The 25007-nt window shown below is 47.1% G+C and overlaps 1 protein-coding gene across 3 annotated transcripts in view; it reads right to left on the bottom strand.

Annotated features, from left to right (window-relative positions):
- Nucleotides 1-23812, bottom strand: part of SMG7 (SMG7 nonsense mediated mRNA decay factor) — a 145864-nt gene extending 122052 nt beyond the window's left edge. Inside the window, exon 1 of one of the 3 annotated variants that reach the window (XR_012235341.1) lies at nucleotides 23566-23812. Coding sequence is in view for 2 of the 3 variants with exons in the window: in XM_073593366.1 (XP_073449467.1) it covers nucleotides 23566-23594 (29 nt within the window). In the remaining variant the exon portion in view is untranslated. The remainder of the gene's footprint in view (nucleotides 1-23565) is intronic. The other 2 variants (XM_073593366.1, XM_073593367.1) reach the window with 2 other exon arrangements.
- Between the last annotated feature and the right edge of the window lie 1195 nt (nucleotides 23813-25007).

The raw sequence follows: 25007 nt of genomic DNA, 5'->3' as shown, positions 1-25007 counted from the left end.
AGGGCACTGCACTCTAGGTACTTCACCAAGTCTGTAATTATGTAACTGCCTGCCCGTACAAGCAGACCGATACATTGACAGTCTGCAGGAGCCTGAGATTGCACCCGTGATCTGCTGATCACGGGTGCAATTCTTTACAGGCTCCTTAAAAGAAATAAACAATTAAAGTGATACTAAAGTCTTGTTTTCTTTTGTTTCAAAATAACAAACATGTTTTACTTACCTGCTCTGTGCAGGGGTTTTGCACAGAGCAGCCCAGATCCCCCTCTTCTTGGGTCCCTTTTTGGTGCTCCTGGCCCCTCCCTCCTGCCGAGGTTCCCCCACAGCAAGAATGTTGATATGGGGGCACCTGAGCCGAGGCTCCGTGTGTCCAGTCAGTCATGGAGCAGCAGCCCGGCCCTGCTCCCTCTCTCTGGCTCGCTGACTGATTGACAGCAACGTGAGCCAATGGCACCCGCTATCTTAGCCAATGAGGGAGAGTCCTGGACAGCAGAGTCTCTCCTGCAACATACCTGAGACCATCTCAGTCCAGTGAAGTATTAGGGGGGGCTGCTGCACACAGAAGGTTTTCTATCTAAATGCAAAGAAATGCACTGAGGTAAAAAGAAAAAAAATCTTCTGCCTTTAGAACCACTTTAATAAATGCGCAATTTTTTTTACCTGCAAAAAATGTGCATTGATTATTTTTTTACGAAAGGGAAACTTACCCTTTAAGAGCTTGAAAGAGTAAAAATTTTAGCGATTACAAAACATTTTCTCATCTTCTGGAACTCTCTTAATCAGCCATGTCGTGAGAGGAATTTGTTTTGCTGAAACTATCTGCCAGCACAAAAACCCACGAAATTTCTATATTTGATATTTTCCTGATTGCACCATTTTTTAAAAGTAGACCGAAAAAAACCCCACTAACGTGTAAAAGTAAAACTAAATAAGTTATTTTTCTTCTTGAATAGATCAAGACTAATAATGGGAGGGAGGAGTCCTAATAGGAGACCTAAAACTTAGACATTCACTGTCTGGTACCACATCCTTATGAAACTGTGTACAAAAAAACCCTAACTAGAGAATAGAGGACTTTAGAAGTAATAGACAGAGACACACACAGTGCCAGAGAACAGAGAAATTGTGGACATAGATCCAACTGAAGCTCTTTACAGCCTGCACGTCTGTTGAACGTTGGCTCATAAAGGGCAGTGAGGACTGGTACGTCAAAAGGAGATTGTCCAGGTATCCTACAATGAGAATCCCTTAAGTAAGGAGCAGAGTCAAAACCAGGACAAGCACCTTGGTGAAAACCTAGGGGGCCGTGGACAGGCTAAAAGGAAGGGTGATAAAATTGGTAATGCTGATCGCCAGCTGCAAAACCCAGATATCGCAGATGAGGTGAAAAATGGAAATGTGTAGATGAGCATTCCAGGCGTCTATCAAACTTTCCTGGAAGGAGGGAGGCAATGCTGGGCCTTGCATTTCCCGTATAGACAAGTTCTGATTTTTTTTCTCAGATACAAGGCGGACTAAACTCCTTTGGTTAGGGAAACTTAAAGAGAGGTTAGAGTAGAAACAACTAAAAAGCATTCTCTTATTGGTACAGGGGAAATGACCCCATGAAGTTGAATGAACAAGCTTGACGTTTGAAAAGTTTCTTTGTTAAGGCTCCCACACATTTACTAGGAGATTATTTTACACACATTCGCTATGCCCTGTACATATGTACAGCCGTGTCACATTTCACAGAACCTGCCTTCTGAGCTACAGAGGTCCTGAACGTTTCAGAAGGCAGTTATTACAGAAATCACATCTTAATAAATGCAAGGTCCCATGAGATACGTAGTCCTTGGGAATCAAAAGTAAACCAAAGGAATGAGCAGAGGAGAAGCTGTGAATTATCCAGGGAATTCAGGAAGTTGTGGAAAGAGATGGCCAAGAGACAAGCAGCCCTCACACCATGAAAAGAGATTGTACACGTAAGCTTATATTTGAATGTCAAATAGATATGTATGTTGTGACTATACAACCCCTGGCAAAAATTATGGAATCACCAGTCCCTGAGGATGTTCCTTCAGTTGTTTATTGTTGTAGAAAAAAAAGCAGATCACAGACATGGCCAAAAACTAAAGGCATTTCAAATGGCAACTTTCTGGCTTTAAGAAACACTAAAAGAAATCAAGAAAAATAATTGTGGTGGCCAGTAACAGATTTATAGAACAAGCACAAGGAATAAATTATGGAATCACTCAATTCTGAGGAAAAAATTATGGAATCGCCCTGTAAATTTTCATTACAAACACTAACACCTGCATCAGATTAAATCTGCTTGTTAGTATGTAGGTAAAAAGGAGTGATCACACCTTGGAGAGCTGTTGCAACAAGTGGACTGACATGAAGCATGGCTCCAACACCAGAGATGTCAACTGAAAAAAAGGAGAGGATTGTCAAACTCCTTAAAGAGGGTAAATAATCACGCAGTGTTGCACAAGATGTTGGTTGTTCACAGTCGGCTGTGTCTAAAACATGGACCAAATACAAACAACATGGGAAGGTGGTTAAAGGCAAGCATACTGGTAGACCAAGGAAGATATCCAACCATGAATGCTGAGGAGGATGCTAAGGGGACGGTTTTACAAGCAAGATTTAGCCCTTCCCAGCTACTATATCTTTCCCATCTTAGATAAGCTTAGCCCTTTTGGGCACATATTGGGCTTTGTTTGCCCCTCCTTTTTAGACTAGCTTGGTGGAACTCTAGACAGAATGAGATGACTTAAGGTTTTCATTCCTTTAGATCAGTTATCTCAGACCCAAGGACACTTCTGGGTACGTCATGACTTAACTGCATCAGCTCCACCCTACACATTAAAGGCCCCGAAGACATAATTTCTAACAAAACACTAGAGAGCAGTGACATGCCGTGACATCATCACGCACATGGAAGTGTCCCTGGATATAAGTTTATACTGCGCAGAGCGATTTTTTATTCTTTTTAAAACACAGTGCTGTTGATATTTTATACTTTTGTAAGTGCATTTATCTTATTGTAATAAATGGCTCATTTAGATTTCCCCCTATGTATAGCATCTGGTCTCCTTTCTTTTTACTTTAACATTGGTCCATGTGTCAGATGATGACTGGAGATGAATTTGCAATGCTGGTGTGTTTCTTATCCTCTTGGCTGGCAATTTTACCATGGAAGCCGGATCCTGCCCAGTAGTGGTGCCGGTAATAATGAATACAACTTATCTATAACTTGAGCGCAAAACATTTCTGGTAAGCCTTATGTTGTGATTATACAGTGGTGTATATTTACGCGGCATAGGAATCCCTACTTTTTCTTCTGGATTTTTCGGCCGCAATTTCCCTTTAATTCAACTATGTGGGCTTTTTTCAATTGCCTTATTAATGTATATTGAGTGCATTTTACTATTTACTGGTTTTGCTTTTATAATATTTTGTAAAACTTGAGGTCTATTGATTGGGTAATCAGCACAGAACATGGGTGAAATTTTTTTTTTCAGGCAACCTGAGCCTGTTATAATTTTATTCTGGGTTACAGACAGGATGGAATAAGAAGAATGTTCCTTACAGGAGAAGATTCCAAAATTAGTCTCCTTGATGGGGAAGATCAAGACTCTTTTTGTAGGTAACCGTCAGGTTATACAGACTTTAGGTCTATGATGGCAGCCATTCCAGGAGTAGTGTGGACCCAGCTTCATTCCAGAAGGCTGCACAGTTTTCTGGTGGTTTCAGTTAATCAAGCCGTCCAAAGTACAAAGATAGTCTTGCCAAAAGCATACTACATCAACAGAAGTCTCTCTCATGTGAAAAACGGTGTCCAACATCCTTAGTAGCTGTACGTGGGGGGGGGGGGGGGGGGCTGTGAGGAATCGGAGTCATCACACAAAACATGAGACTTGGACCTCCGCTGGAAGAAAAATTTTACTGACTGGACCTCCATGAATTTTAATTCAGTACCCCCAAATTAGAGGAACGGTCCTTTCCACATACAGAATAATAGCACAGGTCATCACACTCCAACTAAGATAAAGGCTCATTCCACAAGATCTTTGGCTACTTAGTGGCCGATAAGTGCAGGAGCCTTTCTGGAAGACATGTTAAGAGCTACAGTATAGTCTACAAACTGCTTTTGAGAAGCATTAAGTCAATTTGTTATCCAGCAAGACCCGACCTTCAGTTGAAAATTTTACAGGCAGTTTCTCTCTCCCTAACGTAGGATAAGGTTTCTTTTTTTTTATCATCTCCAGTAACCATCCTGGAAGATAACTTCAAAAATACTGTTACCAGCAAGTCTGGTTTTTACCCCTAAATGAGCTTCAAGCAAATGAGCATTATCGAATAGAAATGGTTTCAAGTGCCAAGCGATGAAGCTTTTCTGGTCAAGCTTCAAATCATGCCTAAAAACCCTCTGTTTTTCTTACTCTATCTAAAATGGAAAAAGCAATTGGGTTGAGAAACACTTTAAATATGTGTGGGCAATACATTTTTAACCCTTTTGCTGCCAGGCCCTGTACTCCATTTTGTACACTCAGGTAGCCAGACCATTTTTGCAATTTTTCCTTTGCTTTTTTATTTTTCACTTATTGCTTTCAAAGTTTGTAAAAGACCCCCCAAACCATATATTTTCTGAAAGCACATGATCAATAGAATAAAAAGAAGGTGCTACTGATTTCTAAGGTCCCACGATATTTGCACAAATGTTTATCTAAACAATATTTTTGCTAAAAATCCACTAAAATCATGGATTAGCAGATAAATACACAGCACATATTACAAAATTCCTACTAAATATAAAAGCTTAACCTGTATTAAGCTAATAACAAATATTTGTAATTTTTACATTGCGCCTTTTTGCAAAATGGTGATAATCAAACGTATGCAAAAATGTAAATATCCAAATTTCTCTAAAAATCGGAAGGTTTTCATTTTTCCCTTACAGCTTTCAGAATATGTGAAAGACCCCCAAGACCATATATTTTCTGAAAGCATATGACCCTCGAATAAAAAGAAGGTGCTACTGATTTTTTTTTTAGATCCAGTGGTATTTGCGCAAATGTTTATCAAACCAATATATTTGCAAAAAGTACACTAAAATCATTAATAGTGCACGAAAACACAACATAACTAAAACAAAAATCCTGCTAAATTGCTACTAAAGCATGGATCACATGTGGCATACTAAAGTGTATGCCCATGAGGGACCATGTTTACCCACACAGGGATGCACAGGTGTTCCATGCATCACCGTAGAGGCAGTCTCAAGTATGCAATGGCTGCACAGGCATAACTGCTGTTCCCAATCTGACATCAGTGTGGGTACATGACCCCAAATGCAGACAGTGTGAGCTCAGGGACATGCATGCTGACCTACATGGATGTAAAATTGGGAGCAATGGCTCTGTTCGTGCAGGTGCTACATCCCAAAAGACATCAATTGGAAGGCCTGCGCAGAGATGCACGGAACACCTGTGCAAACCCTATAAAAAAGTTACACTGTGTATGCCTTGGGTGAACAAGGCCTTAGGTCCCTTTCACACAAGCAGATCGATCGGGTCTGCCTGTCTGTTTTTGAGGCGGGCCCAATCGGACCACCCATTGTTCTCTATAGAGGCTGATGTAAATGGACATGTGTCCTTTTACACCCGCCTGCATCCGATCCAGTCCGCTAAAAACAGACAGATGGGGATTCCATTCCCCATCCATCTAGCAGATCGGATTGGATGGAAATGGACAGACTTTCCGTTTCCATCAGACCGCCCCATAGAGAACAGCGGGCTGTGTCAGTGTCCGCTCTGCATCAGCGGAGCGGACACTGAGCTGTCATCCGCCTGCTCAGCAGGAATCAGCAGACAGATTCCCCACTGAGCAGGCGGATCTGCTTGACAGAGTTCGCTCCATGTAAAGGGGTCATACCATGAGCGGCCGTTCTATTAGGGCGCCGCTTCCCTACAGGGTGCCAGACTCATACGTTTGTGTGAGTTTTTTTTTTTTCAAGCCACACGATGGCTTGAAAAAGGTTGGGCTTGGGGCGCAGAGCATTGCACCCCAAACCCACCCACTTGTGACAATAGTGAATTAATATTCGCTATTGTCTTCCAGCCCCTTCTCCTGGCCAATCAGGATGGATCGGGTTAGCAGGGAGAAGGGGTGCGTCACCGTGGAGGGGTGAGTGATATGGGGGCCTTTTTTTGGGGGGGGGGGGGGGTCTTTGATGAGATATCAGAGGTCTAAAACAGACCCCCATATTTTTGAGAGAGAAAGGGACTGAAGATAGTCCCACTCTCTTTCGCATTTTACATGAATGCATAAAATCTGAATAGAGATTCCATTAATTCATAAAATGAATGATACATTGTAACACTTGTGGTCAGCTGTCAGTGGATATAGCAGTGATTGCTGCCTATATCCATTGTACGGGGGGGGGTGTTGGTAAACATATGTTTATCAAGCCCCAACTTCACCCCCACCCACACCGCTCCCCCCCTTTCCCCGCCGCAAACCCCAGCCTGACAGCTCAGTGCAGGGAGAAGCGGCGCGAGGGAAAGAGAGATGCGCTCGGAGCAGGGATGGATTGGGGGCGACACATCTGGGGTGAAGGGGATAGGAAAGGAGAGGGGGGGCAGTTTAAGTTGGAAGGGAGCGGCGGGAGGTAGAAGAGAAGTAGGGGGCAGGGAAGCGGCAGCATGGGTGGGTGGGCGTTCACATTAGGGGTTAACAACTCTGATAAGCAGGTTGTAATTCGCTGATCAGAGTTATAAAATCGTTCAGCATAGTCTGCTGAACAATTTTGATATACGCTTATGGTCATTGAAGTGACCATAAGCTTATAGGAGATGGGGGAAATGAGTCTATACTGACTTGGCCACTTGTGGGAACTTCTGTAGGACCATACGGACTTGGCAGTGAAAGGGTTAAAGGTATAACAGTATGCTATATAAACATAATTTACACACATACAGGAACACCACATTAATCCAAGAATCAGCAGACAATGGGAGGAAACCGGTAACAAAAAATGCGGGCTACCTTTGCTGATTCACACCTAAAAATGCTATCCGTTTGGCTGTGAAGCCAGTCCTCTGGCTTAAACACTTGGATTTGATGTCCTGTTATAAGCAGCCATTGCTCAGACCTAAAAGGAGTTGTAAAGGCAAAGGTTTTTTATCTTACTGCATTCTATGCAGTAAGATAAAAAAACTGTGTAGCAACCTCCCCAGTACCACCTAATTACTTACCTGAGCCCCATCTCTCTCCAGCGATGCCCACGAATGTCTAAGCCATCTGGGACACTCCTCCTGATTGGCTGAGACAGAGCAGCGGCGCCACTGGCTCCTGCGGCTGTCAATCAAAGTCAATCAATCAGTGGAGAAAGGAGGCGGGGGGGGGGGGGGGTCGTTGCTCCTTGTCTGAATTGACACACAGAGCTGTGACTCTGCTCCAGTGCCCCCAGAGGAAGTTGCTGACTGTGGGGGCACGCAATAGGGAGGGACCAGGAGATGCAAAAAGGGACCCGAGAAGAGGAGGATCCAGGCGGCTCTGTGCAAATCCACTGCGACAGAGAAGGTAAGTATAACATGTTTTTTTTTTTTTTTTTCTAACGAGGCTTTACAATCACTTTAATTCTCCATACTGGCCAAAATGCCCTCTGGAGAGCAATCCGAGCATGGATGTAGATGTGCACGTGCAAAGGAGCTCTAAAGCAGAGTTGAAGATTAGATGATCCAATGATAACTGCCCAGACTCTGGGACAAGTGTCCATACCAGCAAATAGTAGGAAGTATATTTATCAAGCAATGAATCTGACGTTTAACAATTAGACCTCATCCGCACTTACAATATGAATGGAGCCATTTGCAACTACCTGCAGGAGACTCTGCGGGATTCCTGCAAACAGGTGCTGACAGGAAGCCCTATTCAAGGTAACACAGGGCTGGCAATGCCTGCAGCTATCTGTGGGGGGTCGCATGCAACCATGTGGAGATTACATGCAGATGATCGGCCCTGTATGCAGTCTGTCTCTGCTGTCAGGCTCCCATTACTCTGAATGAGGCTTCCTATTTGCACAGATCCCCACTGAGTCTCCTGTGGACAATCGCAAGCCGCCCCATTTGCAAGTGTGAATGGAGCCTTACAGCAGATGAATCTTCCTAGTGCCAGTGTTTTAAATGACAGTGATTGATTCACCACCTGCGAATGTTCAATAAAAGACACAAACACAACTTTATAAACTTGCCCCTACGGGTTAGAAGAATGAACACACTATAGAATAACATTGAGCAGTATACAAAATTAGCATGTGGCTGGCCAGATTATGTATTAGAGTACTGAACAAAAGATATATATATATTTTTTAAGAACCATACAAAATAAAAAAAAAAACCAAAAAAAACAAACACTATATACACCAATATATAAACACACTATATATTATGGTGGTTCAGAAGCATATTATAAAATAGGACCTGATACAGACAGGTGGTTGGTATGCTATATATTATATCACTGAACACACTCTAAATCACAAGAGCGGTACAGAGCAGGAGGCCATACAGGCTTGAAGGTTAATGCTTACTATACTATACATCATGAAACTGAAAGGAGTATTAAACCCAAAAACTACTGTAGCTTAGTTCAGACGCGGAAGCTACATTAGGTATTTTATTCCTTCATTTTCAACTGCTGATCCAGCCAGCAAGTCTTATTTTTTCACATTCCTTTAACCGACCAAGCTGTCCAGCAAAAGTGTCAGCTTTTATCCATCTATGAAAAACCTTTATCGCATTCAGAATAAAAAAAAAAAAAAAAAAAAAAAAAAGTGTCAGGCTGGAGTTCAATAGGAGGCAACATAGCTAAGAAGGTTGGTGCTTAGTATACCTGTAATATACAACTGACCACACTATATACACAGTGCATCCGGAAAGTATTCACAGCGCTTCACTTTTTCCACATTTTGTTATGTTACAACCTTATTCCAAAATGGATTAAATTCATTATTTTCCTCAAAACAATACCCCATAATGACAACGTGAAAGAAGTTTGCTTGAAATCTTTGCAAATATATATATATATATATCTCCACACACATACACTTGAAGAAGGCCGGAGTGGAAGGAGAAGACGCGACCGGGGAGGGGGGGGGGAAGACGACGGAGAAGACCGGGGGAGGAGGGGGAAGACGACGGAGAAGACCGGGGGGGGGGGGGGGGGGAGTCGACGGAGAAGACCGGGGGAGGGGGGGGGGGGAGACGACGGAGAAGACCGGGGGGGGGGGGGGAAGACGACGGAGAAGACCGGGGGAGGGGGGGGGGAAGACGACGGAGAAGACCGGGGGAGGGGGGGGGAAGACGACGGAGAAGACCGGGGGAGGGGGGGGGAAGACGACGGAGAAGACCGGGGGGGGGGGGGAAGACGACGGAGAAGACCGGGGGAGGGGGGGGGGGAAGACGACGGAGAAGACCGGGGGAGGGGGGGGGGAAGACGACGGAGAAGACCGGGGGAGGGGGGGGGAAGACGACGGAGAAGACCGGGGGAGGGGGGGGGGGAGACGACGGAGAAGACCGGGGGAGGGGGGGGGGGAGACGACGGAGAAGACCGGGGGAGGGGGGGGGGGGAGACGACGGAGAAGACCGGGGGGGGGGGGGGAGACGACGGAGAAGACCGGGGGAGGGGGGGGGGGAAAGACGACGGAGAAGACCGGGGGAGGGGGGGGGGAAAGACGACGGAGAAGACCGGGGGAGGGGGGGGGGAAAGACGACGGAGAAGACCGGGGGAGGGGGGGGGGGGAAAGACGACGGAGAAGACCGGGGGAGGGGGAAGACGACGGAGAAGACCGGGGGGGGGGGGGCGGGACGACGGAGAAGACCGGGGGAGGGGGGGGGGAAGACGACGGAGAAGACCGGGGGAGGGGAGGGGGGAAGACGACGGAGAAGACCGGGGGAGGGGAGGGGGGAAGACGACGGAGAAGACCGGGGGAGGGGGGGAAGACGACGGAGAAGACCGGGGGAGGGGGGGAAGACGACGGAGAAGACCGGGGGAGGGGGGGGGAAGACGACGGAGAAGACCGGGGGAGGGGGGGGAAGACGACGGAGAAGACCGGGGGGGGGGAAGACGACGGAGAAGACCGGGGGGGGGGGGGGAGACGACGGAGAAGACCGGGGGAGGGGGGGGAAGACGACGGAGAAGACCGGGGGGGGGGGGGGGAAGACGACGGAGAAGACCGGGGGAGGGGGGGGGAGACGACGGAGAAGACCGGGGGAGGGGGGGGAAGACGACGGAGAAGACCGGGGGAGGTGGGGGGAAGACGACGGAGAAGACCGGGGGAGGGGGGGGGAAGACGACGGAGAAGACCGGGGGAGGGGGGGGAGACGACGGAGAAGACCGGGGGAGGGGGGGGAAGACGACGGAGAAGACCGGGGGAGGGGGGGGGGGAAGACGACGGAGAAGACCGGGGGGGGAGAAGACGACGGAGAAGACCGGGGGGGGGAAGAAGACGACGGAGAAGACCGGGGGAGGAAGACGACGGAGAAGACCGGGGGAGGAAGACGACGGAGAAAAGACCGGGGGAGGAAGACGACGGAGAAAAGACCGGGGGAGGGGGGGGAAAGACGACGGAGAAGACGACGGAGAAGACCGGGGGGGGGGAGAAGACGACGGAGAAGACCGGGGGGGGAAGAAGACGACGGAGAAGACCGGGGGAGGAAGACGACGGAGAAGACCGGGGGAGGAAGACGACGGAGAAAAGACCGGGGGAGGAAGACGACGGAGAAAAGACCGGGGGAGGAAGACGACGGAGAAAAGACCGGGGGAGGGGGGGGAAAGACGACGGAGAAGACGACGGAGAAGACCGGGGGGGGAGAAGACGACGGAGAAGACCGGGGGGGGAAGAAGACGACGGAGAAGACCGGGGGAGGAAGACGACGGAGAAAAGACCGGGGGAGGAAGACGACGGAGAAAAGACCGGGGGAGGAAGACGACGGAGAAAAGACCGGGGGAGGGGGGGGAAAGACGACGGAGAAGACGACGGAGAAGACCGGGGGGGGAGAAGACGACGGAGAAGACCGGGGGGGGAAGAAGACGACGGAGAAAAGACCGGGGGAGGAAGACGACGGAGAAAAGACCGGGGGAGGAAGACGACGGAGAAAAGACCGGGGGAGGAAGACGACGGAGAAAAGACCGGGGGAGGAAGACGACGGAGAAAAGACCGGGGGAGGAAGACGACGGAGAAAAGACCGGGGGAGGAAGACGACGGAGAAAAGACCGGGGGAGGAAGACGACGGAGAAAAGACCGGGGGAGGAAGACGACGGAGAAAAGACCGGGGGAGGAAGACGACGGAGAAAAGACCGGGGGAGGAAGACGACGGAGAAAAGACCGGGGGAGGAAGACGACGGAGAAAAGACCGGGGGAGGAAGACGACGGAGAAAAGACCGGGGGAGGAAGACGACGGAGAAAAGACCGGGGGAGGAAGACGACGGAGAAAAGACCGGGGGAGGAAGACGACGGAGAAAAGACCGGGGGAGGAAGACGACGGAGAAAAGACCGGGGGAGGAAGACGACGGAGAAAAGACCGGGGGAGGAAGACGACGGAGAAAAGACCGGGGGAGGAAGACGACGGAGAAAAGACCGGGGGAGGAAGACGACGGAGAAAAGACCGGGGGAGGAAGACGACGGAGAAAAGACCGGGGGAGGAAGACGACGGAGAAAAGACCGGGGGAGGAAGACGACGGAGAAAAGACCGGGGGAGGAAGACGACGGAGAAAAGACCGGGGGAGGAAGACGACGGAGAAAAGACCGGGGGAGGAAGACGACGGAGAAAAGACCGGGGGAGGAAGACGACGGAGAAAAGACCGGGGGAGGAAGACGACGGAGAAAAGACCGGGGGAGGAAGACGACGGAGAAAAGACCGGGGGAGGAAGACGACGGAGAAAAGACCGGGGGAGGAAGACGACGGAGAAAAGACCGGGGGAGGAAGACGACGGAGAAAAGACCGGGGGAGGAAGACGACGGAGAAAAGACCGGGGGAGGAAGACGACGGAGAAAAGACCGGGGGAGGAAGACGACGGAGAAAAGACCGGGGGAGGAAGACGACGGAGAAAAGACCGGGGGAGGAAGACGACGGAGAAAAGACCGGGGGAGGAAGACGACGGAGAAAAGACCGGGGGAGGAAGACGACGGAGAAAAGACCGGGGGAGGAAGACGACGGAGAAAAGACCGGGGGAGGAAGACGACGGAGAAAAGACCGGGGGAGGAAGACGACGGAGAAAAGACCGGGGGAGGAAGACGACGGAGAAAAGACCGGGGGAGGAAGACGACGGAGAAAAGACCGGGGGAGGAAGACGACGGAGAAAAGACCGGGGGAGGAAGACGACGGAGAAAAGACCGGGGGAGGAAGACGACGGAGAAAAGACCGGGGGAGGAAGACGACGGAGAAAAGACCGGGGGAGGAAGACGACGGAGAAAAGACCGGGGGAGGAAGACGACGGAGAAAAGACCGGGGGGAAGAAGACGACGGAGAAAAGACCGGGGGGAAGAAGACGACGGAGAAAAGACCGGGGGGAAGAAGACGACGGAGAAGACCGGGGGGGAAGAAGACGACGGAGAAGACCGGGGGGGAAGAAGACGACGGAGAAGACCGGGGGGGAAGAAGATGACGGAGAAGACCAGCCCAACGCTAGCAAAAGAGCAAGCAAAAGAGCAGAAGATAGCGGAGGAGCCCGGCAAGACACCGGAGAGCGGGAGAAGAGGCCAGGGAGAGCAGAGAAGTTGGAAGAGACCCTTGGAGCTGCCTAATAAATTACTTTAAAAAGCTGTCTAGTGTGGTTTTTTTAATTGACACTTTTTTCCCCCCCAGGTGAATGGGTAGGGGTACGATGTACCCCATACTCATTCACATAGGGTGGGGGGGCCGGGATCTGGGGGGCCCCTTATTAAAGGGGACTCCTGCATTCCGATAAGCCCCCTGCGCGCAGACCTCAACGGCCAGGGTTGTCGGGGGCTCATCAACATGGGGACAAGGTGCTTTGGAGTGGGGGGGGGCCGCAGGGCGCCCCCCTGCCCCAAAGCACCCACCCCCTCATGCTGAGGGCATGTGGCCTGGTACGGTTCAGGAGGAGGGGGGGCGCTTGTTCATCCCCACCCCTTTTCCTGACTAGCCAGGCTGCGTGCTCGGATAAGGGTCTGGTATGGATTTTGGGGGGCCCCAAACACCGTTTTTCGGCGTAGGGGGTTCCCCTTAAAATCCATACCAGACCCAGGGCCTGGTATGCTCTTGGAGGGGGAACCCATGGCGTTTTTTTATTTAAAATTTGGCATGGAGTTACCCCTCAAGATTCATAACAAACACAGTGCCTGGTATTGTTCATTGAAAGTTGGATCCAAAGTAGGATCGCTGTAGTGTCGCACCAGCGCACCAGTGTGAACCTGGCTGAGATTTTTCTACAACTTGGAGTCCACCTGTGGAAAATTCAGTTGATTGGCCATGATGTGGAAAGGAACACACCGGTCTATATAAGGTCCCACAGTAAGGCTGGCCATACTTGGTCGAATTTCGAAAGAATTTTCTTTTGAAAATCAGAAATTTTGTGCGGTTTGTGATCCAATGATGCCACCATTGATTTAGAAATTTGACCAACCAAGCCTTCAATTTCACCTCATGTTGCTACAGGAAAGAATTTTCCTGGCTGGGAATCTTCTTTTCTTTACGGGAATTTTCTTTTCTTGCACATGTGCATTTCTTTTTCGATTACATTTCTCACCCGATTCTCCCATCATTGATTAGAAAATCATTAGTTTTTCAACACGTCCAATTTCTCAAAGTCGATGGCCGCACAAAAATCGGCTGTTGCTGCAGCCCACTAATGGTGAGAAATCCAAACGAAAATTCTTAGATAAAATTTTCTGAAGAAAATTCTTTCGAAATTTGACCCCTGTATGGCCTGCCTAAGGCTGCTTTCAGGTGTTTTAGCGCTAGCACTAGCCTCTAACGCCTGAAAACTGACTCCCCATTCATTTCAGTGTGACAGTGTACTTGTGGGATGTCCTGAAAAGTCCTACAAGCAGCATCTTTGGGGAGGTTTGGGAGTGGTGTATACACCGTAGGGATCGTCTGATTATCGGTGGGGCCAATTATCGGCAGCCAATATTTACTTTTTTTGACGTATCGGTATCAGGCACAAAACGTACCAGATACTGCTTCAGGGGTTTTACCGGGGTGATGCATGCAGCTGCTGCTGTTCTTTAGATCGGACGGTCGGATTAATTGTAACAACCACCAATGCAGCTCAGCAGCCGCTTGGCTGTTATTACAAGCAGCGGGAGGGACCCCCCCCTGCCGCCTTCTGCCGTTCACCCGGGCTCTCCTGTCCCACCGGGAGGCCTGAGCAACCAGCCGGCACGTCCGTCGGCTGACAGAAGACCCGAACAAAGCCAATGCTTCGTTCAGGTCTCGGATCTAGTAACCCGCAAGCGATGTCATGACATCACTTCCCAGAATTACTGGCATCTTAAAAGGCGCCAGTTTTAAAAAATAGAAAGTATTCAAAAAGGCCGATCTTGACATTTTTAATACTTTTAAGAGCAGAGGAGGGGTTTGGGGTCTTATAGGCCCCCGATCCCTCCATAAAGAGTACCTGTCACTGCTTATTGGCACAAGGGATGTTTACATTCCTTGTGACAGCAATAACAGTCAAAGTAAAAATAAAAAAAAAAATGTGTAAAATATTTTTTCTTTTTTTTTTTTTTTTAAGTGTACAGAATATCAGCTATCGGTCTGAGAGGTGGCCAAAATATCGGTATTGTATCGGCACCGAAAAAACAATGTTGGTTGATCTCTAATACACTGCTCCCAAAACGCCCAGCCCATTGAAATGAATGCGCACCCCTGCCGAAGCGCCTTGGCAATGACACTTTTAACCCTTTCTTTGGCCGCTAGCAGGGGTTAAAAGCGCCTCACTAGCGGCCAAAAAGCACCGCTAAAATGACGGTAAAGTGATGCTAAAACTAGCAGCGCTTTACCGCTAGCACGGATTGGCTACAGTGTAAAAGTAGCCTTAACAGTGCATGTCAAAGCACAAACCAAGCCATGAAGTCCAAGGAATTGTCTGTAGACCTCCGAGACAGGATTGTATCGAGGCACAGATCTGGGGAAGGGTATAGAAAATTTTTTGCACCACTGAAGGTCCCAATGAGCACAGTGGCCTCCATCATCCATACATGGAGGAAGTATGGAACCACCGGGACTCTTCCTAGAGCGGGCCGCCCGACCAAACAGAGCTATCAGAGGAGAAGGGCCTTAGTTGGGGAGGGGACCAAGAACCCAATGGTCACTCTGACAGAGCTCCAGTGTTTCTCTGTGGAGAGAGCAGAACCTTCTAGAAGAACAACCATTTCTGCAGCACTTTGCCAATCAGGCCTGTATGGTAGAGTGGCCAGACAGAAGCCACTCCTCAGTATAAAGGCCTGGAGTTTGCCAAAAGGCACCTGAAGGACTCCCAAACCACGAGAAACAAAATTCTCTGGTCCGATGAAACAAAGATTGAACTATTTGGCTTGAACGGCAAGCATCATGTCTGGAGGAAACCAGGCACCGCTCATCACCTGGCCAATACTATCCCCACAGTGAAGCATGGTGGTGGCAGCATCATGCTGTGGGGATATTTTTCAGTGGCAGGAACTGGGAGACTAGTCAGAATCGAGGGAAAGATGAATGCAGCGATGTAGAGACATCCTTGATGAAAACCTGCTCTAGAACGCTCTGGAAGTCAAACTGGGGCGAATGTTCATCTTCCAACAAGACAAAGACCCTAAGCACACAGCCAAGATATCAAAGGAGTGGCTACGGGACAATTATGTGAATGTTTTTGAGTGGCCCAGCCAGAGCCCAGACTTGAACCCCATTGAACATCTCTGCAAAGAAAATGGCTGTGCACCAACACTCCCCATCCAACCTGATGGAGCTTGAGAGGTCCTGCAAAGAAGAATGGAAAAAGCTGCCCAAAAATAGGGGTGCCAAGCTTGTAGCACCATACTCAAAAAGACTTGTGGCTGTAATTGGTGCCAAAGGTGCTTCAACAAAAAGTATTGAACAAAGGCTATGAATACTTATGTACATGTGATTGTTTACCCTTTTCTATTTTTAATAAATTTGCAAAGATTTCAAACAAACTTCTTTTACGTTGTCATTATGGGATATTGTGTGTAGAATTGAGGGAAAATAAAGAATTTAATCCATTTTGAAATAAGGCTGTAACATAACAAAATGTGGAAAAAGTAAAGCGATGTGAATACTTTCCGGATGCACTGTAGTTATAGTGGAGCCGCATACTATGAATTGGGAGGTGAGGTACAATATAATAATGGATGAGAAGCACACTGTAATCGTTGAGGTGATGAACCTGTAATGGTGCATGCTTTCCATTTGATAAATTATCACTGAACATACACTGTATATTACTGATGGTTGGGCAGTATACTTTAAATTAGGGTGTAAAGTGCTATATACCAGTGATAGGTGAAAAGTATACTACAGGGGCTCTGTCACACAGGCGTTGAATTTCAATCCAGCCTTTTTAATGAGCTTTTTAAACACAAACACCCTGCCAGATTTTTTTTTTAAAAGCTAATATAACCGTTCGGGCAGTAAAACTATGCAGTTGTGGCACGTTTTTACCGCCCCTCAACTGTTTTATCTTTACATCCCCGGCTGCTGCCCTTTCAGTTACACATGGCATGGCCGTGAGGTTTCAATTTGTGGCAGGAATTAAACCCGTTACATTTGGCAGGCACTGCCGCCTGCCAAATGTGACCTATTCAAGTTATCGGGGCTGCACTACAACCGCCCCACAGTAGGGCGTTAAAACAGATCATCTGTCAAATGCTTCTGAAGAGCAATTTGAACACAGATCGCCCTTCAGAGCACCACAAGTGTAAGACCCCTTTCACACTGGGGCTGCGGCTGCATTAGCGCTAAAACGCCGCTTTTAGCGGTGCTTTAAAGCTGTTTAAAGTGGCGCTTTTCGGTTGCTAGCGGGGCGCTTTTAACCCCAAAAAAGGGGTTAAAAAGGCCCTGCGTTACACACTCGACGGTCGCAGCCACCAAGTCACGCTTCTGCAAGTTAAATGAAAATCTTCTGCAAAATACTGAAGTTTTAGCAGACGTTACCAACGAACTGACACACTACTTTCGCACGAATGACCAATTGGACTGTGACCCGGGGATCCTATGGGAAGCCCACAAGACGGTCATTAGGGGAACCGTACGACATGTCACTCAAAAATTCACAGACCATAAGATTCCAGACGACCAGGCTTTCTTCCTACTCCATATCACCGGGATCCCAGCGAAACACTACAAAAATCAATTGCAGGACATCTACTGAACGCTGCCAAAGCCTGCATCCCCCCTCTTATGGAAGAACAGCATGCCATCCTCTACTGGGACATGGCTGCGCAAAGTGGAAGACATCAAGAAACTAGAGGACCTGATCCTTACGGCCCAAAATAAACAAGAGAAGCACTCCAAGGCGTGGAGGCTATGGAACATGTTTCTTTTATCGGACGAATTAGTGGCGCTGCTCGAATGATAACTGACCAATCGCCACATTACTACTGAGTGTAAATCCAACGTCACCGGATCTCCACTTTCCCACCAACCTCCAATCCCATTTTCCACCCCCCTCTACACCCCCCCCCCCTACTTCAACTAGAACTCTCGACTTCTAATGCCGCGTACACACAATAGGATTTTCCGATAGGAAATGTTGGACGTGAGCTTGTTGGCAGTAAGTCCGAACGTGTCTATGCTCCATCGGACATTTGTTGTCAGACTTTCCGCCAACAAATGTTGGCTAGCAGGTTCTCAAATTTTCCTTCAACAAATGTTAGTTGTCGGACTTTCCGATCGTGTGTACACAAGTCCGTCGCACAAAAGTCCACGCATGCTCGGAATCAAGTACGAGCTCGGTCTTGTAAAACTAGCGTTTGTAATGGAGATATCACGTACGTCTTGTAAGTCACTACTTTCGTGTGTACGAGGCATTACTCTCTCTGGAACTTTCTTACTATTTCCTCCCCTTTATATAAGTGGGGGCGCACTTGATCTAGGAATTGGACAGCCTAGGCTGTATTGTGCTAACTGCTTTTCACATGGCTAGACATAACAAGACGAGATAGTACCCAGATAGGGACTCACACTTTAAAAGACATTATACTCTATGTGCTGAAATGAAACATCTGAGTATATGTAAAAGTTAAACCAATATGTCACTGTTCTTCCCTTTTTGTATGTAATGACTGTAACTGATTCTCTCCTTTTGTGTGCTCTACAATAATAATAACATTTATATTTGAAAAAAAAAAAAAAAAAGGCCCATGTTGCCGTGCTTTCAAGTGCTGCCCATTCATTTCAATGGGCAGGGAGCTTTGAAAGCGCTGTATACAACGCTCCAAAACCACCCCCCAAAGATGCTGCTTGCAGGACTTTTCCTAATGTTTTGCAAGTGCACCACCCCAGTGTGAAAAGACACACTGAAATGAATAGGAGGTGGATTTCAGGCGCTATTTAGAGGCTATTTCTAGCGCTAAAATGCCTGAAAACCACCTCAGTGTGAAAGGGGTCTAAATGAGCCCAGACTCTGTAGGCAGCATTACTTTTGCCTTGCTACAACATGAGGCAACACTTAGGCCGCGTACACACGACCGGACTTTCCTTCAGAGTAGACTCTGGCGGTCTCTCCAATGGAGTTCCACTGAAACGGATTTGCCTACACATGATCACACCAAAGTCCGTTCGTTTAGAAGGTGATGACGTACAACGGGACTAGAAAAAGGAAGTTCAATAGCCATTAGCCAATAGCTGCCCTTGCGTCGTTTTTTGGTCCGTCGGACTAGCATACAGACATATGGTTTTCCCGATAGCAATTGAGTCCGTCGGAAAGATTTGAAACATGTTCTATTTCTAGGTCCGTCAGAAACTTAGAAAGAAAAAGTCCGATGAAGCCCACACATGATCGTAATGTCCGACGGAATTATTCCGTCGGACCTTTTCTGCCGGAAAGTCCGGTTGTGTGTACGCGGCATTAGACCCCTTTCACACTTAGGTCTTTTTCAGATGCTTTTGGCCTAAAAATAGCGCCTGAAAAACGCCTCCCCTGCTGCCCCAGTGTGAGTGCCCGAGTGCTTTCACACTGGAGCGGTGCGCTTGCAGGACGTTAGAAAAATTGCTGCAATCAGCATCTTTGGGTTGGTTTGGGAGCGCTGTATACACTGCACCTCCACCGCCCCTGCCCATTGAAATGAATGGGCAGCGCTGCTGAAGCGCCTGAAAAGCGATTCGACAGCGGTGCTTTTTGGGCGCATTTAACCCTTTCTTCGGCTGCTAGCCTCGCTAGCGGCTGAAAAGCGCCGCTTTACCGCTAAAGCCCAGCGTGGCTCAGTGTAAAAGGGCTCTAAGGCTGGGGTGTGTAAACCTCTATCTACTCCCTATTTTAAGAATTCTGAGTGTCGTTGATAGGCAGTCAGGAAGCACTACAAAATATAACCAAACCACCCATTTGCAACACCGGTTTGAAAGAGCCCTTGATTAAGAGGCATTATACTATAAACGTTTAAGCAATATACTTGGTTCTAGAAGGGGATGTACCTTCACCTGTGTGTGCCTGCCCTATAATGTGTTATCACTGAACACACACTGTATAATGATCCTGTGATTCTGGAGGTGCTCTCAAATACCAGTGACTGTGAGTGCTCTGTGTGCTGTGCATTGGGTGATCATGGTGCAACGTGGGCTGATCACTGTTGTACTGTGCTCTTAGTGTATATTGTGTATTGGGCACTCAGTGTATAGTCTCTGTATGATGGGCACTCAGTGTACATTCTTTGTATGTTGGGCGCTCTGTGTATATTCTCTGTACTGATATGAACTGTAATAAATAAACCCTTGTGAGCGGCTACAGATGAAATGTGAATCTCTCACGCACTACACTCTCATATGCATGCGCTATGCCAAAATATAAACAGTAATCTGTGCCATGGGTCACTATTATCACAAACACATTAAACCAGTGTATATAAAACAAAATCACCAAATACATATCCAAAAGCAGTGTTCTATACTGTGCTCATATTTATGTCATATCGCATAAAATAAAGTGAAAAAAAACATAGTCCATGGAAAACATAGTCCATAAAAAGTTATTCAAAAGTTGTGTATCTCCTTAGGTGATTCCTAAATAGTTCCATCAAATAGTGCTCAAAGCAAATCTGGGAATTGTGCTCCCTCCACCAGATGTGCCCCCACCTGGGATATATGACTGTACGTTTTAAGTATGGTCAGTTAAGGCTTGCGTCCCCACTACATCAAGGGTGGTAATAGCATCTCTAACCAATATGTAAAAGTGATGATTTAGTGGAGATATTTAGCTCACTGAGGTGGGTGCAAGCCTTAACTGACCATACTTAAAACGTACAGTCATATATCCCAGGTGGGGGCACATCTGGTGGAGGGAGCACAAGTCACAGATTTGCTTTGAGCACTATTTGGAGGAACTATTCAGGAATCACTTAAGGACATACATAACTTTTGAATAACTTTTAATGGACTATGTTTTCCATGGACTAAGGTTTTTTCACTTTGGTTTATTTGATTTAATGGCATAAATATGAGCACGATATAGAACACTGCTTTTGGATATGTATTTGGTGGATTTGTTTTATCTAACTGGTTTAATGTGTTTGTGATGATAGTGAAGCGCAGCACAGATTACTGTTTATATATTCGCTCTATTGGGTGCTCAGTGTATATTCTCTGTATATTGGGAGCCCAGAGTATTCTGTATATTGTCTGTATTGCGGGAGCTCGGTCTATATTCTGTATTGCGGGAGCTCGGTCTATATTCTGTATTGCGGGAGCTCGGTCTATATTCTCTGTACATCGGGAGCTCAGTGTATATTCTCTGTATATTAGGAGCTCCGTGTATATTCTCTGTATTTTGGGAGCTCCGTGTATATTCTTTGTATTTTGGGAGCTCCGTGTATATTCTCTGTATATTGGGAGCTCCGTGTATATTCTCTGTATATTGGGAGCTCCGTGTATATTCTCTGTATATTGGGAGCTCATTGTATATTCTCTGTATATTGGGAGCTCATTGTATATTCTCTGTATATTGGGAGCTCAGTGTATATTGGGAGCCCAATGTGTTCTGTATATTGGGTGCTCAGTGTATTTCCTCTGTATATCGGGTGCCCAGTGCATTTTGTATATCGGGAGCTTACTGTATTTCCTCTGCATATCGGGTGCCCAGTGTATACTCTGCATATCGGGTGCCCAGTGTATACTCTGCATATCGGGTGCCCAGTGTATACTCTGCATATCGGGTGCCCAGTGTATACTCTGCATATCGGGTGCCCAGTGTATACTCTGCATATCGGGTGCCCAGTGTATACTCTGCATATCGGGTGCCCAGTGTATACTCTGCATATCGGGTGCCCAGTGTATACTCTGCATATCGGGTGCCCAGTGTATACTCTGCATATCGGGTGCCCAGTGTATACTCTGCATATCGGGTGCCCAGTGTATACCCTGCATATCGGGTGCCCAGTGTATACCCTGCATATCGGGTGCCCAGTGTATACCCTGCATATCGGGTGCCCAGTGTATACCCTGCATATCGGGTGCCCAGTGTATACCCTGCATATCGGGTGCCCAGTGTATACCCTGCATATCGGGTGCCCAGTGTATACTCTGCATATCGGGTGCCCAGTGTATACTCTGCATATCGGGTGCCCAGTGCATATCCTCTGTATGATGGGTGCTCAGTGCATATCCTCTGTATTGGGTGCCCAGTGCATATCCTCTGTATTGGGTGCCCAGTGCATATCCTCTGTATTGGGTGCCCAGTGCATATCCTCTGTATTGGGTGCCCAGTGCATATCCTCTGTATTGGGTGCTCAATGTATATTCTGTATACTGGGTGCTCAGTATACATCCTGTATACTGGGTGCTCAGTATACATCCTGTATATTGGGTGCTCAGTATACATCCTGTATATTGGGTGCTCAGTATACATCCTGTATATTGGGTGCTCAGTATACATCCTGTATATTGGGTGCTCAGTATACATCCTGTATATTGGGTGCTCAGTATACATCCTGTATATTGGGTGCTCAGTATACATCCTGTATATTGGGTGCTCAGTATACATCCTGTATATTGGGTGCTCAGTATACATCCTGTATATTGGGTGCTCAGTATACATCCTGTATATTGGGTGCTCAGTATACATCCTGTATATTGGGTGCTCAGTATACATCCTGTATATTGGGTGCTCAGTATACATCCTGTATATTGGGTGCTCAGTATACATCCTGTATATTGGGTGCTCAGTATACATCCTGTATATTGGGTGCTCAGTATACATCCTGTATATTGGGTGCTCAGTATACATCCTGTATATTGGGTGCTCAGTGTATATATCGTGAGAGGTGATGAGTGTATATAGTCTCTGTATATTGGGTGAGGTGATGAGTGTATATAGTCTCTGTATATTGGGTGAGGTGATGAGTGTATATAGTCTCTGTATATTGGATGAGGTGATCAGTGTATATAGTCTCTGTATATAGTGTGAGGTGATGAGTGTATATAGTCTCTGTATATTGGATGAGGTGATGAGTGTATATAGTCTCTGTATATAGTGTGAGGTGATGAGTGTATATAGTCTCTGTATATAGTGTGAGGTGATGAGTGTATATAGTCTCTGTATATTGGGTGAGGTGATGAGTGTATATAGTCTCTGTATATTGAATGAGGTGATGAGTGTATATAGTCTCTGTATATTGGATGAGGTGATGAGTGTATATAGTCTCTGTATATTGGATGAGGTGATGAGTGTATATAGTCTCTGTATATTGGATGAGGTGATGAGTGTATATAGTCTCTGTATATTGGGTGAGGTGATGAGTGTATATAGTCTCTGTATATTGGGTGAGGTGATGAGTGTATATAGTCTCTGTATATTGAATGAGGTGATGAGTGTATATAGTCTCTGTATATTGGATGAGGTGATGAGTGTATATAGTCTCTGTATATTGGATGAGGTGATGAGTGTATATAGTCTCTGTATATTGGGTGAGGTGATGAGTGTATATAGTCTCTGTATATTGGGTGAGGTGATGAGTGTATATATTCTCTGTATATAGTGTGAGGTGATGAGTGTATATATTCTCTGTATATAGTGTGAGGTGATGAGTGTATATATTCTCTGTATATAGTGTGAGGTGATGAGTGTATATAGTCTCTGTATATTGGGTGAGGTGATGAGTGTATATAGTCTCTGTATATTGGGTGAGGTGATGAGTGTATATAGTCTCTGTATATTGGATGAGGTGATGAGTGTATATAGTCTCTGTATATTGGATGAGGTGATGAGTGTATATAGTCTCTGTATACCGTGAGGACTGTAGAGCACACATCAGGACCATGATGGTCCCCCGGCCTCCTCCTCCCCCCCCGGTACAGCCCCGGCTCTCCTGACTCTACAATGTGACAGCTGATAGAGTGCCCTCACCGGAGATACTGCGCACACAGCAGGCTCATCCTCCTCCGGGGCTCTCTCAGTCCGTCTATATCCGCGCGGCTTCAATTTCTCGGCGCTCGTGACTCGGCCATCTTCTCCGGGCCCCCACCGCCTGTGAGCTTGGGGCCCCGGGCCTGCAACCCCCCCGTCCCCCTGACAACCAACCCCCCGGAGAGTCCCACTGAACGCTTTCCCCTCCGGAAATAGCTCTGCGAACGGTACTTCCGGCCTGTGCGTCCGCTATATCCCTCCGGCTGAAGCTTAGCAAGCGCACTCTGTAGCCACGCCTCCCTACCTGAGCGCGCTTGCGTAGATCGCTCGGCCATGGGAGTGACGTCAGGACAGGGTAGGCGGCAAGGTAGAGAGGAAGAGATGATTCGGTTCCTATAGTAACCGGGCCTCTACTGCTGAGCGGTCACCAAGGCAACGGTGTGCGACGGCGCTGGGCCTGCTTAGTGCGTCAGCGGCTGCCCTGTGCCGACCGTGAGGTGGCTCTTATTTATGTGAATGTTGGTTCAAAGCAAGAACTCGGCGTAATAGCTCTGAGGATATATGGCCATTCTATAACAATGCACACATTTGTAGCCTATTGCTAAACTTTGAATGGGAAACTTGTGAGGGAAGTGAACTCCTGTAGGCCCCAGTGTACACTGTGGTCAGGTATTGTATGACATCTTGTATGAAGAGCACTTTTCATACACAAGAGTCTCCTACAATACAGCTGGGGGTCTTAAAGCTGTTACTGTAACAAAAAAAAAAAAAAAAAGAATCCTGTTCATTTAACCACTTCAATACCAGGAACTTTTGCCCCTTCCTGCCCAGGACAATTTTCAGCTTTCAGCGCTGTCGCAGTTTGAATGACAATTGCGCGGTCATACAACATTGTACCCAAATGAAATTTTTATCATTTTCTTCCCACAAATAGAGCTTTCTTTTGGTGGTATTTGATCACAACTGGGGTTTTTATTTTTTGCTAGACCAACTAAAAAAGATCAACATTTTTTAAGAAAAAAAAAGTTTTTCTTTGTTTCGGTTATAAAATTTTGTTTTCTCCTTCACTGATGGGCACAGATGAGGCTGTTTTGGACCGAACCAGAACCGTTAGGTACTTTTGTTTCTGTTCCCCTGGCCAAATTAACCTTCAATGTAAAAGTGTGCACACTTGAAGTAAATTACTGAGACATACACAAGTTCAGTAGATTAATACTTCTCCTTTATTACTTCCTGGACTCCGGCTAATATACTGTGAGCCGGATATTTTGTTATCAAATCAAACATCAAATAAGACAAGCGTATGTGGACCGCAAGATGTACATATTCATTATTGTGACAAAGTATAAGCTTTTAGCTGGGTTATATCTATATAAGGGAATAGCAAACTATCATAGCTAAATAGGGTGTCCTGCTTCCAGTTCTTGAAAACAGGCGCAATC

This window comes from Aquarana catesbeiana, linkage group LG07 (assembly GCF_042186555.1).
Source record: "Aquarana catesbeiana isolate 2022-GZ linkage group LG07, ASM4218655v1, whole genome shotgun sequence".
NCBI classification, from domain to species: Eukaryota; Metazoa; Chordata; class Amphibia; order Anura; family Ranidae; genus Aquarana; species Aquarana catesbeiana.
Note: the sequence above shows the minus strand (reverse complement) of the source record. Positions and strands in the feature narration are given on the sequence as shown.